The following is a 12,064-nucleotide window of genomic DNA, read 5'->3' on the forward strand; positions in this document are numbered from 1 at the left end:
AAGTGTGGTACATCCATACAACGGAATACTACTCATCAATATAAAGTAGACAACTACGGATGCATGCTGCAACATGAATGAACCTCAAAAACATCATGCTAAGTGAAAGAAACCAGATGCTATATATGTATCACATTTTGAATTTTCCAGAAAAGGCAAATCCATAGAGACAGAAAGCCAGTCGGTGGATGCCTGTGACTAGGGTGGGAATAGGACTGATTGCAAACTGGTGCCAGGGAATTTTTTGAGCTGATGGAAATATTCTAAGACAGGATTGTGGTGATGACTGCACAGCTCTACAAATTCAGGAAAAATTGTTGAATGGCACACTTACAACAGGTAAATTTTATGCTACATAAATTAAGCCTATTGAATAAAGCTGCTAAAAAAAAAAACAGTGCCTACCCTGCGGGGTTGTCATGGGGATCAAACAAGTTAATTTTTTTTAAAGATTTTATTTATTTATTTTTAGAGAGAGGGGGAGGGAGGGAGAGAAATATCAATGTGTGGTTGCCTTTTGCACACCCCGAGCTGGGGACCCGGCCCGCTGTTGTGCCTTGGCTGGTAATCGTAAGGTCGACCCTTTGGTTTGCAGGCCGGCACTCAATCCGCTGAGCCACACCAGCCAGGGTTAAATGAGTTCACTTTTTATAAAAACTTAGAATAGTGTCTGATAAGTACTAAGTTCTAAGTGTTCTGTGTATTGACTAAATAACAGATATATGTTGTGGCTATGTGATTCAACACACAATTAAATTACCAACAGGTCTTGCATGTTTTTCTACGCCACAGGAAGCACTACTGAGTACTTAAGCAATGGAACTACTTGTCTTTTATTATAAAATGCATTTTAAAATAGCACACTAAGCTTGAGGTCATTCAAGTAGAGATGCTGAGACGTGTCACGTGACCCAGCCTCTACCCACCACCTCTCGGGCCTTATCTCCTGCCCCTGCCCTCGCCCACTCCCTGCAGCAGAAGTGAACTTCTCTCCATTTCGCCAGGCACCAGGCTCGAGGCTCAGGGCAACCGCACTTCCGCACGTTGCTGGCTCGCTCTGGCTCTCGCTGGCTTGGGGTGCAAATCCACCCGCTCTCCCTCCGGCCAAACGCTTACCTAACTCCTACCAACCCTTCAAGTCTTCACTGAGGTCCACTTTCGATAGAAAGTTTTCCCCGATTCTTCCTCATTTCCCCAACATCCCCCGTCACACACACACACAGTGCACACTTTACATTGAATTCGTCCACCAATTTTGCCTTTTGATCCCTGCGTCAGAGGATAAACTGAGCTCTTGTATCCTGAGCACTCAGAACGGCACGGGCACAGGCAGGGCACTGAACAAACACTGGTCTGTGGTTCTCAGCCAGGGATGGTTCTGACCCCGCAGGAGGCATCTAGCGATTCCCACGCCTCGGACAGTTCCCGGGGGGCGCCTCTGGAGGCCATTGTCGCTCCCACTCCCGGCCTCAGGGGAAACCGCTGACCTGCTGTCTGTCTTCTCCGCAACTTTAGCATGACTGGAGTCTCAAGATACGGAGTCCCTTGCATCTGTTTTCTTTCCCTTGGTATATTTTATTGTCACAGTGGGGTTGAGGGGTGCCACTTGGCTTCTAGTGGGTGGAAGCCCGGGATGCCCCTAAACACCCCCCCACATGCAGGATGGCCCCCCAGAACCAGGAATCACCCGGGCTGACATATCAGCAGCGCTGAGGTTGAGAAATCCTGCGGAGGGAGTGAAAGCAGGAATTCATGAACACCCGAATCATTTTCAACATAAGGGTTGTTCTCACCGTCCTTTCAAATTCTAAAAGAAAAAAAAAAAAAATCCTCAAATATTTCAACGCCCCTTTCCTTTCCACAAGTTGAAATTTGTTTTTCTAATGATATTATTTCAGGATGGGGGAAATACCACGATTATTGTATCAGGGGCACTATGGTGTCTGCGCGGGTGCCCCTTCAGGCACGACCCCGGCCCCCAGACAGCCCGCTGCTGAAAAGTCACCGTAACCATGATCAGCCCTCTCCCAGGGCAGCCCGCACCCTATGACTGGCATCTGAGCGGGTGTGAAGGTCCAGCCGACTCACCCAACTTGGGACAACTCTGCAGGGCCACCCCAGCCCCGGGATTCCTTGTGGGGCTGGCTGCGGCCTGGCTTCAGACAGCGCGCCGCCCCTGGTCTCCTTCCGCGCCAGGCCCTTCCTTCCCTCGCGTCTCCCCTGTCCCTCCCTGTCCCCAGACGGCCGTCCTAAAACCAGTCCCTGATACAGTGTCTCCTCTCTAACCTCCCGGAGTTCGCCTCCCCGCTGTGACCCCAGGAAACAATGGCTCTGGCTTCTCACATTTATTTGGGGATGTGAAGATTTTTATTATAAAAAAAGTCTGATCTGATAGTGATGGAAAGATTGGTGCAACTAGCCTCTAGCGACAAAAAAGAGAGCCCTGGTTGTTAGGGGGTGGAGGGCACGGAGGGCTGGCGGATAGCCAGGGGACACCCGGAAACTTTGGGGGTGGCAGATATGTTCACGGTTTTCGTGGTGTGATGGTTCTGCGGGTGCGTGCCTGCCTGCGCATATGTGAAAGCCTACTGAAGTGTACCCTTCAATTGTGTGCAGTTGACTGGATGTCATTCTACCTCCATAAAGCCATTTTACTTTGTTTTAAAGGAACAAAAACAAATTATCGAAGTCTGAGAGTCTGAGAAATTAAGAAACATTGTATGTAATCCCTAATACAGTTATTTTTTTTTCATTTTTTTTTGTCCACATGTCCAATATATTTTGTACATATTTTACAAGGGTATAGTGATAGAACATACTAGTTGTTTCCAGCCGTGATGTCGTCGCAGTGGTATGTCTTGATGAACTGAGGGATGTTCTAACTAAATGTGTTAATTGTATTTAAAGTACCCTGGCTTGCCAACACTTACCTCTTTTAATATAGCATGGCATATCCAAAATTAGAACCATCATGATGCCAACCACTCTCTCACATTTTGGTCTGGTTTCTCAAATGCAAAAGCAAGCAGACAGAATTTCACATAACCTTTGGTAAATCCATAGGAAAATGTCAGGCTTTAGAACCAGTGATGTAAATGCTCAGTTGTATCTTGACAAATATTGTATCTTAAAATTGTATCGCATATGTTCCTACATGGTCCTCATCATGGATATTTTCCTTCAAGCTAAGTAAAGTACACACATGGAAATCAACCATGTAAATAAATCTCCTTGCAATCCCCTTCCCATTCCGCCAGAACAAGTTCCTAAACACAACTTCCTTCCTTTCTTAGTTTTTCTTCCTATCTTCCTCCCTCTATCCTTCATTCCTGCCTGTCTTTCTTTCTGGATACATAATATACTCGCATGGGTCAAAAAATTAAAAAGTGTTAAACATTATATACAACAAAACTCTCTCTCCTTCTCTGCCCCCAGTCACCTAGCTTTCTTCCTCAAAAGCAACCAATTTTAATCAGCTTTTTGTCTCACCATTCAGCATATCAACCAGCATATATGTCATGTGTATACTCACAGATTAGAGAGTATTTCAATCCCTTAAAAAAGGATAGGAAAAATATGCACTGTTTTATACCTTCTTGTTTTTTACTTAGTATTCAATACATAGGATATCATTCAATATTAATATATAATGAGCTTCCAGGTTCTTTTTAAAGTTGAAAACATTATAAATATTAGTGTATTGAGTTAGTCGCACATTGGTGAACATTTAGGTAGTTTCTAATTTTTGCCATTACAAACTATGCCATCACAAATAACCTCATAGCACACCATGCTGAATGTAGACAAATATTTTTATGGTATAAATTCTTAAAAATGGAGTGGCCAGGTCGAAGGGTGTGTGCATTTGTAAAAAGGACATATTGCTAAGCTGCCGTCCTTAGAGGTTACACAGATTTACCCTCTGACCAGTTACATAAGACAAATGACTTTCCAGCACTCTGGGTCATCAAACTTTTTGACCTCTGACAACTTTAGATGAAAATATATCATAGTGTAATTTTAACTTGAAATTTTCATACGCCGTCTCTATATCCATTTCTGTGAAGGTTCTGTTTTTATTGTTTGCTCATTTTCCCACTGGGCCTCTGTTCTTTTTTTTGCCAATTTTTTTTAGCTCTTTCCATACTAGGATAATTAGCATTTTGCCTGAAATGAATCCAAATACTTTTCCCAGTTATTTTTCAATTTATTAGATTTAACCAGATTTTTTTAAATTTTGTTTTTAAGGTTTCTGCATTTAATATTACAGTTAGAAAATTTGTGTCTATGCCAAGATTTTTTTTTTTTAAGATTTATTTTTACAGGGGGGGAAGGGAGGAAGAAAGAGAGGGAGAGAAACATCAATGTGTGGTTGCCTCTCCCAAGACTTGGCCCACAAACCAGGCATGTGCCCTGACTGGGAATAGAACCAGTGACCCTTTGGTTCTCAGGCTGGTGCTCAGTCCACTGAGCCACACCAGCCAGGGCTACTCCAAGATTTTTTTAAAAAGGTTTTCCCATCATTTCCCAGGTATTTTATTGGTTTCTCTCTTTAACATTTAAGTATTTAGTCCATCCAAAGATGTTCCTTGTGTAAGGTATAAGGTACGGGTCCATCTATGTTTTATCTAAATCTCCCACTTGTCCCAATACTATTTGCTGAATAATCCATCTTTTACTGATTTGAAAAGGCAACTTAAAGTATTTCTGGCTTCATACATTTAATTCCCAATTACATGATTAAGCCCTAGTGATGGTTCTATCGTAGACAGTATGACTGACTTGTCCATGAAAGATGAAACGGGGTTTACATACCCCCTTTCTCCCTCCTCCGAAGTTTGTAATTATGTGTTTCGTTCCTCTAGTAGTTCTTTTCCTACTTTATTATTTTTTTAAAGATTTTATTTATTTTTAGACAGAGGGGAAGGGAGGGAGAAAGAGAGATAGAGAAACATCAGTGTGTGGTTGCCACTTGAGCACCCCCCCGCCACTGGGGACCTGGCCCGCAACCCAGGCATGTGCTCCAACCAGGCATCGAACTGGTGACCCCTTGATGCACAGGCTGGTGCTCAGTCCACTGAGCCACACCAGCCAGTGCTCTTTTCTTATTTTAAATAATTGACTTAAATACTCTTTCTTGTTTCAACAGCTCTAACCAGTACCTAGACGTGCCTCTCAGCAATATGAGGAGGGTTGTGCCTAGAAGTGTACCTAATCTTTGTGTTACCCCAGGCCATACTATCCACAACAAGGCCCAACCTGATGATGATGATGATGATGGTGATGATGGTGATGATGGTGACGATAATAATGTAAATGATGATGTATGGAAGCAGGATGTAGAGACTCAGATCAATGTTTTACCAGTCTAAGATTATTAAAATACATATCATTCATGAGTCCATACTTATGTAAATGATTAAGTGAATAAATAAATAAATGGGACAATCTTTCTTTCAGAAGAATTCCAATTAATAAATGTAGAAGAAATGCGGGGAATAGAAAATCACCCTTAGAACACTGCAGTAGTAAGTGCTGCAGGCAAGATCCACTGACGAATGAGAAAATTGGTTGGTGAAAGTTTAAGGAGGAACAGGACACTTGCATAGTCTCAAAGTATCTCCCCCAAAATATGCCTTAGTTACCATGGCAGCTTTAACACATGCCCACAAATTCTTTGCTGTTCTTCCCTCCAGGAGGTGGGCTTCATCGTCCAAGTCCCTCTCCCCAACCTCTCCCCTAACCCGAGTGTGGGCTGCATTTAGTGACTCTCTTCCAAAGAATAGAGTTTGGAAACGGGAAAGTAGTGACAGTTTCTCCCCTTTAACCAAGTGATCAGGTTAACATCACCAGCAATAAGCCATGTTGATCCCAGGACCCTGCTGATCAGACCTGAGGAGAAGGGCACTTTATCTGTGTGGTATACAGTACTCCCCCAAAATCCATGACCCTGACCTGGCAGTGAGAAAACATCAACCTCAAACTGAGGGACACTGTACAAAATACCTGACCCATACCTTTCAAAAATATCAAGGTCATGAAACATAAGAAAAAGGTGAGAAACTTTCAGGCGGGAGGACATTGAAGAGACATGACACCTAAACTGTATGTGGTGTCCTGGGCTGGATCGTGATACAGAAAGAGGACATTAGTAGGGAGAACGGGGAAATCCCAATGAAGTTTGTACTCTAGTTAATAGTCATGTACCAGTGTGAATTTCTCAGTTTAATCATTACACGGTGGTTGTGGAAGATGTTCACTTTAGAGAAAGCGGGGGAGGGGCGTGCAGAAACTCTGCGGTACCTTTACAGCTCTTCTGTAAGAATGCAATTATTTCCTAATATAAAAGTTTTAAAAAATAAATGATCTGTTTTTAAAATAAAATCTTATTATTGGGCTAAATTAGTTCTTGGATACTTTTAAATTAATATTATAGAGAAAAACAAAGTATAATTTTTCAGTTTCAGTGATCATCAAGCAATTGATTTGCAAGTGGGCAACGATAACATTTCTCATTCCATTTTGCACGCTCTACTCCATGTAAATGTTTATACCGTGGCTTTGTATTCTGATGGCCTAGGGTTTTTCCCTAATAAATACTAACAAGAAGTAGAATCTTTATTGTTATGTGTTTTCCAATTCATAAAAATAATAATGTTAAAATAAATGTTTAATATTTTATTTACTTATTTTTATGGAGTCGGGGCTGCAGGGGAGGAAGAGAAGCATCAATGGGGAGGTTCCTTCTCACTCCCACAACCGGGGACCCTGCCCACAACCCAGCCATGTGCGCTGACCGGAACCAAACTGGCAACCTCTTGGTTCGCAGGCGGGCGCCCAGTCCACTGAGCCACACCAGCCAGGTAATGTTAAAAGAATTTTAATAAACTTAAATGAAACTTAAAAAAAAATCTGTCTTTTTGCGGAAAGTGTAATCCCAATATAAGGCAACGTGGCGCTCACAAATACAAGCAGGACAGGCCGCTCCCATGGTCCCTCCAGCTGTCCTTGCGGTGAAGCCTCAGACTCTCCTTCACTCACTCACAAAATATGTGCCTGTGGTTAAATATGTTCCAGGCATTGCGTTAAGCTTTGACAAATACAAATGTAAATGTAAATATAAATATAAAGATACATATAAACAGGGTCTGGCACAAATAACGCCCCTTGTATTACAAAAGCATAAGCATGTAATTCTGTAACATGATGATATCGCACTCAAGTACACCATATGACATTTTAAGTGAAATGTTCAAATTAAAACTGTAAATTATTACGCACATATTATTACCCTACCAACCACATTCAAATATGAGCTACTTCTGCCAGACCCCGTGCATAAATATATATCCACTTCTTACTCTGCCCCAGTCTCGGGAAGTTCATGCAACTACCAGTCTGAGTCCTTTCATTCCTCCCACGTCTATATGATGTAGGAGTTATCATTAAGCATCCTCATTTTTACGACGGACAGGAAACTGAAGTTCAGAGAGGTTGAGTGGCTTGCGGAGGGCGCACAGCTAAGGGAGAGGCGCAGCGTGGACCTGAAACCACTCCCCTTTGCCCCAGACTCCACTCCAGGGCAGGGAGGCGACCCAGACGTGCACGGGCCACTCAGCCATCGCGCTCAGGTAGGACACCCCACCGCCCCGGCTCCCCGTAGCGCAGCCCCGCCCGCTGCCTTCTGCCGCCTGACCGCGGGAGGCAGGTCTGCTCCCGGAGGCTGCGCAGTGAAGGCGGGAGGCGGTCCTCGGGGCGGACCGAGCACTGGGCAGTGTCGCTGCGCTCCAGAGTAAAGGAAACGTGCGTCGGCTCTTCTAGACAGGGTCTCGCTTCCCCGCGCTGCAGCATGGGGCCCGTGCCGCGGACCGTGGAGCTCTTCTACGATGTGCTGTCCCCCTACTCCTGGCTGGGCTTCGAGGTGACGCCGAGGCTGGGACTACGAGGGCAGAGGGAAGGGCGAGCCCAAGTCGCGGGGCCCATGGGCTCTTGCCATTCCTGGCGTTGCCGAAGGTGGTTTAGAACCTGCAGGCAGTGAGCCGGGGCTGAAGGTCACTTCGTGTTTGTAAAACGCAAACAGTCCTTGGCTCCAGGTCGAACCCTTATATCCTAAGACAGCGGTTTCCCACAGTGGTTTCGAGAAGGGGCAACTCCAAAGAATCAAAGAGAAAGCCAGGGGACCGCCACTTCTTAGCCCTCTGATGTCACTTGGTGGGGGCGGGGCGAGGGGAGGTGTGCAGAACAGGACAGAAACTGTCCGCAGGAGCTACAGTCCTGTGACAGTGTTCCAGGAGTGAGCGACTTTAGCCATTTCAAGCCGAGCAGTTCAGGGTGTCCGCCTAACCCCTACTTTGCACTTGGAGTCTCTGGCTAACCAGTTGCCATGAAACACCCTTCCCTTTCTCTCCACCACGTTCACACCTTCCCTCTGCACCCTGGCTGGGGTCTCGGTTTCCGCTCCTGCAGATCCTGTGCCGCTATAAGAACATCTGGAACATCCACCTGCAGTTGCGCCCGAGCCTCATTGCAGGGATCATGAAAGACAGTGGTAGGAAGGCCGCAGCACCTGGGGCGGGGACTTGAGGTAGGGCGGATGTCAAAGGCCCAGGGCCCTGGGCTGCCCTCCAGTGGGTTTTTATGTGGGCACCAGCAGGTACTAATTTGCCCTCTACCCAGAACCCAGGAGGGGTCCCCCAAGCCTGGGATTCTTAGGTCGCTTTTCACCAGCCAGTACAACTTTCCACTTGCAGGAAACAAGCCTCCAGCTCTGGTTCCCCGCAAGGCCCAGTACATGACAAGTGACATTAAGCTTCTGAGACAGCATGTCCAGGTCCCCTTGAAGCTCCCCAAGGATTTCTTCGCTGTGATCCTTGAAAAAGGTGAAGAGCATGGGCTGTAGACAAGACAGCAAATGGAAGGCAGCGGAGCTGGAGCTTGCGGAGCCCAGAAGGAGGGGCAGGGTGGGCGGCCACCTTCGGAGAAACAAGCCCTGGGAAAACTCAGGATCAGGGTTGAGCAAAAAGATGGTTGGGGGCGGGCGGGGGGGTGGCGCATAAGAGGAGAAAGAGCAGGACAAACCAGTTAGGAGAAACTTGGGTGGGAGGCTGAAGGCAACTGAGCTCAGGGACGTCCGAAGCAGGAAAGGACAGGCAGGCCCACCAAGGGGAAACTAGCTGGGGGAGCTCTCCCTGCGGCTGCTTGTGCCCCACAGGAAGTTTGTCGGCCATGCGCTTCCTCACCGCTGTCAACATGGAGCACCCGGAGGTGCTGGAGAGAGCGTCCAGGGAGCTGTGGATGCGCGTCTGGGCGCGGGTGAGGGCAGGGCTCTGGGAGCCCGCCTGGGAGACCCTGGGTGACATGGTGGCCTGCTCCCAGACTCCTGCCCCTGCCCTCCCCTCTTGTTCACTGACCTACTGTCCCTCCTGCCCCTCGCCTGGCCACCCCCTTCCTGCTGAGTGGTCTCCTCTTCCCAGGATGAAGACATCACCGAGCCTCAGAGCATCCTGGCAGTGAGTGTCCTGGCCCTGTGCCCAGCCCACCCCTCCTCTCCTAGCGTATCTGAGAGCAGATGGCATTTGGGGGCGGAGAGGACATAGTTTCCCTAGTAGATGGAAGAGGTCATTGTTACTTGGGGAGAAAGGATATCTGTGTGAGAGGTCAGATTGCTGAAAGGCTGGAACTCAGGGGATTGTCAAAAGTATATCAGGGTTGAAAGAGGAAGTGAAAATTCTCCATTCGAATTTATTTGATGGAAGAAGTCAGTGGGAGAGAGGATAAACGTTAGCAACCTTTCCCCATAGGGAGGGATGAAGTATTAGCAAACAGTCCAACAGAAAGCTCACCAGGAAATCCCATGGGAATTAGAGCCCAGCCCTTGACTTAAACAAAAAGAAAGATATCCAGGGATTCTGAGCAGTGAAAAGGCAAGAACCCGAGATTTAACATCCAGGATTCAGATTTTCACTTTGCCTCTGCTACCAACAAGCTCTTTATGGCTGACCAAGTTTGTTACCACCTGGACCTGCCTTCCTCATGGGTTATGGGGGAGGTCAGGACCTGTTTCTAAGTCGCCCTCTGGTGTTAAATTTATGCAACTATAACTCTTTGCCACCTGCTTTTTCCACCAAACTCAAGATTCTCAAGGAAGAAAATAGCCCCTCTTGGCAAGGACAGACCTCTGCTCGTGGGTGGGTAAAGTCCTGCCAGGAAAACTTGGGGGCAGAAAGTAGAAAAACCCAAGTTTCTCCTGAGATCCCCTCTCCCACTAATGCAGACACAGCTGTGTCCCTGTCACATCCCCTCAGGCCGCAGAGAAGGCTGGCATGTCAACAGAACAGGCCCGGAGACTCCTGGAAAAGATCTCAACACCACAGGTGAAAAACCAGCTCAAGGAGACCACTGAGGCGGCCTGCCAATACGGGGTGAGCCACACTTGAGCTGAGCAGAGTCTGAGAGTCTTTGCTGGGTCCCCACGCTCCTGTCCCAAAGCTGCCCCCTACACAAATCATCCATAGCTCTCCCAGAAGACCTTCCTCTCCCTTCCTGTCCCTGAGCCCAAGGAAAGGAAGAGGGGGAGAGAGATGGTGATAAAGACAGGAGCATCTGAGAGTTAGAAAACTCCTTAGAGCCGTGGAGTCTCTTACCAAACACCTCCGCCTCCTTTGCTTCTGTGATCTCAGACAAGGGTTGGCTCATAGCCTTCAACCCCAGCCTAACGGACACCTTCCTCCCTGCACTTGTACTGCTTTCTCTAGGCCTTTGGGCTGCCTGTCACTGTGGTCCACGTGGACAACCAAACCCACATGCTCTTTGGCTCTGACCGGATGGAGTTGCTGGCACACCTGCTGGGTAAGTGACAGGTTCACACTGAGCTGCCCTTGACCCCAGTCCCACTGACATTATATCAATCACCAGAAGGACAGATTCAGAGCAAAAAATGTTCTTGGCATTTTCAACAGTGAAGCCCTATGTAGACACAGGGTGCTTGAGGTTGAATGGGGAGGAGCCGCCTTCCCCGCCATAGGAGAGAAGGAAGCCCCTGTACCTCGAAGCCTAGCACAGCTCTTCTGAGAACCTCTGGGGGCTTGTGGAGTCCGGCGTGGACGTGCATGGTTTCCTCCTTCCAGGGGAGAAGTGGATGGGCCCTGTGCCTGCAGCTGCGCGTGCCAAACTTTAAGGATGCCCCGAGGAAGCAAAACCATCTACGCAGCCCTGCTCCACCGAGGGGCGCCGGCATGGACATTCCTCGGTGGCCCTGGCCCGGGTACATCATCTGCGTTACTCTCACGGCTTCTGTTACTTCTGTGCCTCCCAAGTGCCTTTCGGGGACGCCAAACTCTGTCTCCCCAAGAATAAACCGAATGCCATTGGGTGCAGCAGCTCCGGGTCTGGGTCTTCTGTGGAGTTTGTGTGTTCTTGTACCTGCAGTCACACCCCATCTCCTCTAGGTGGGGCAGAGGATCAGCTCTTCCTACCTTCGTTCCTGCTCTCCGCCAGCCTGGAGAGGCTGGTGCCGAAGGAGCAGGAAACGGTCCCTCTTTTTCTGCAGAAACTTCCCCAGGGCTCTCTGTCGGGGACAGCAGACTAGGCCAGATGGACTTTGCAGTTATGCAATTTGGCGCTTAAGGCCTTCTGACCAGCCAGGGTGTCTGAGAGGGGGCTGGGACCTAGGCACCATGGGTGTGAAGGCTGGAGGGAACCAGAGCGTGGCTGAGCTTGCGCCCAGATGTTGAAACGGGGTCCAGCTACGCTGACCCGCAGAACCAGGGCAAGGCAGCACAGGGAGACCGGCTAGAGTAGCCTTGGCCCAGGGCAGTTGCTCATCCCCTGTCACCCCCTCCTCTCACCCGCTTCCGGCTCCTGAGAAAACCCCAGGCTTGCCCCTGCCTACTGTGAGCCCACTGCTCCCACAGAAACCTGTAGCTTTGCCCCTCCCCCAGTCACGTATCCACAGCCCCTGGTCCATCTGTACCCTCGGTGTGATAATCAGAATGCCTCCTGTTCCAACAGTATTTGGACTTCTTTGAGAAGACCCTTCACTCAGAAGCAGGGATGGAGCCTGCGA

At 48.0% G+C, this 12,064-nt stretch overlaps 1 protein-coding gene across 1 annotated transcript; it reads left to right on the plus strand.

The window, feature by feature from the left end:
* The first annotated feature begins 7,745 nt into the window (after positions 1 to 7,745).
* GSTK1 (glutathione S-transferase kappa 1) lies at positions 7,746 to 11,378 on the plus strand. Its single transcript, XM_054564556.1, has 8 exons — positions 7,746 to 7,921; positions 8,467 to 8,548; positions 8,751 to 8,879; positions 9,212 to 9,312; positions 9,474 to 9,509; positions 10,305 to 10,421; positions 10,755 to 10,848; positions 11,127 to 11,378. Exons 1-8 carry the CDS (start codon positions 7,850 to 7,852, stop codon positions 11,174 to 11,176), a joined length of 681 nt encoding a protein of 226 aa, XP_054420531.1. The 5' UTR covers positions 7,746 to 7,849; the 3' UTR covers positions 11,177 to 11,378.
* The last annotated feature ends 686 nt before the right edge of the window (positions 11,379 to 12,064 follow it).

Source organism: Pteronotus mesoamericanus, unplaced genomic scaffold, assembly GCF_021234165.1.
Source record: "Pteronotus mesoamericanus isolate MK-2021 breed Mesoamerican mustached bat unplaced genomic scaffold, CSHL_Meso_final scaffold_85, whole genome shotgun sequence".
In the NCBI taxonomy this organism is placed as follows: Eukaryota; Metazoa; Chordata; class Mammalia; order Chiroptera; family Mormoopidae; genus Pteronotus; species Pteronotus mesoamericanus.